Source organism: Propithecus coquereli, unplaced genomic scaffold (assembly GCF_000956105.1).
Source record: "Propithecus coquereli isolate 6110/MARCELLA unplaced genomic scaffold, Pcoq_1.0 Scaffold232, whole genome shotgun sequence".
Lineage (NCBI taxonomy): Eukaryota > Metazoa > Chordata > Mammalia > Primates > Indriidae > Propithecus > Propithecus coquereli.
In genome coordinates, this window is record NW_012147864.1 from 1,107,038 (window position 1) to 1,108,356 (window position 1,319).

Sequence of the window (1,319 nt, forward strand, 5' to 3'; positions counted from 1 at the left end):
TTCGGTAGTTAAAAATATTTTGCCAGACTGGCACACTGGTTTCCTCTGTGTGGCCTTCCCTCTGAGCTGGGAAGACTTCAGGAGGGACTGATAAAATGTTTGGGAGGAGAAAATAATCAGGACTATAATAGCAAGAATGAAGTGGATGCCACCTGATTTTCTAGAAGGTACAAATCGAGAAATCTAAAAGACACAAAATATCAGGACTCAAAGGATCAAAAACACTAAAACCACACTCCCTATTCCTTAGCATTCATAACTAAATAATCTGAGGTCTCTTCCACCTCCATGGGGATATGATTCCACCCTCGGATGTGTTCCTTGGGAAGCGCTAACGTAGCCCCTCTTCTCTTCTCCCTGAATCCAGAGTTTGTTTTCACAACAGGGTAGCCAGTGGCTTCCTGAGGGCTCCCTTTGCCCCTTGTGTCACCTTACTCACTCCCATCGTGCTGTCAGCACAGACAGGGAAGCCTATGGCCGGCTCTGACACCCCAAGCACTGGAGAGCAGGAAGGGGCTGGAGGAACCAGGGAAAAGAGCCAAACTGAGCAGCCTGGGAGGGTGGACACCTACCGCTTGAAACAGTGCGCCGCCGTGAGCACCCAGCAGCTGCTCAGGAGCGTAGCCCCGCAGAGCAGCCTGCCATCTCCGTGGGCCGACTTCAGCCGGAGGGACACCTGCCAAGGCCAACCGCCCCTAAGAAGAAAATGAGCCACATGGCAATGTCAGTAAGGCAAAAAAAAAAAAAGAGAGAGAGAGAGAAAGAAGAAAGTCATTGTTAAAGCAATGACTTGAAAAAGGAATAAATACTAAAGGGACTCTAGCCTGTAAGGTCCCCTTCCACTCTGAGAATGGTGTCCCAGCAACTCTGGGCCGGCCAGGTACCAGCAGCTGGGAAGATTTGCTGACAGGCATTCGCAAGCTTCCCGCCTGTCCCTGACACTCTTGGAAACAAGCGGAGTCTTTGTCACGCTTCATGACTTGAAGTGTCATTTTTCTCCCCACTCACCCCCTCAAGCGGTCTGAAGGAGTATCTAATAAACAAAGTGCTGGTTTCCCATGGTAAACTCAACAGACAATCGATATTAAAATGAATCAAGTCTGAAACAAATGTATTCTAAATTAAATGAATCTTTGTAGTTAGACATTTTTTTCAGGTCTCTTGTTAAATTATTTTGTTTCTGCTGCATAACTTTTCAGCAACACATCTCATAAATCAGAGGACAGTGATATAATAAGAACATGGTCTACATAAATTAAACATAGGTCAAAGGACAGTGTAATTATCAGTGTAGTCTGTATTTAGTTTAGAAAATAAAA

The 1,319-nt window shown here is 45.7% G+C and overlaps 1 protein-coding gene across 1 annotated transcript in view; it reads right to left on the reverse strand.

Annotated features, from left to right (window-relative positions):
- The window catches only part of PRSS12 (protease, serine, 12 (neurotrypsin, motopsin)), a 104,437-nt gene that overhangs the window by 14,771 nt on the left and 88,347 nt on the right, over positions 1-1,319 (reverse strand). The window contains 1 exon segment of the mRNA XM_012645376.1: positions 573-695. Within this exon segment, the coding sequence (XP_012500830.1) occupies positions 573-695 (123 nt within the window).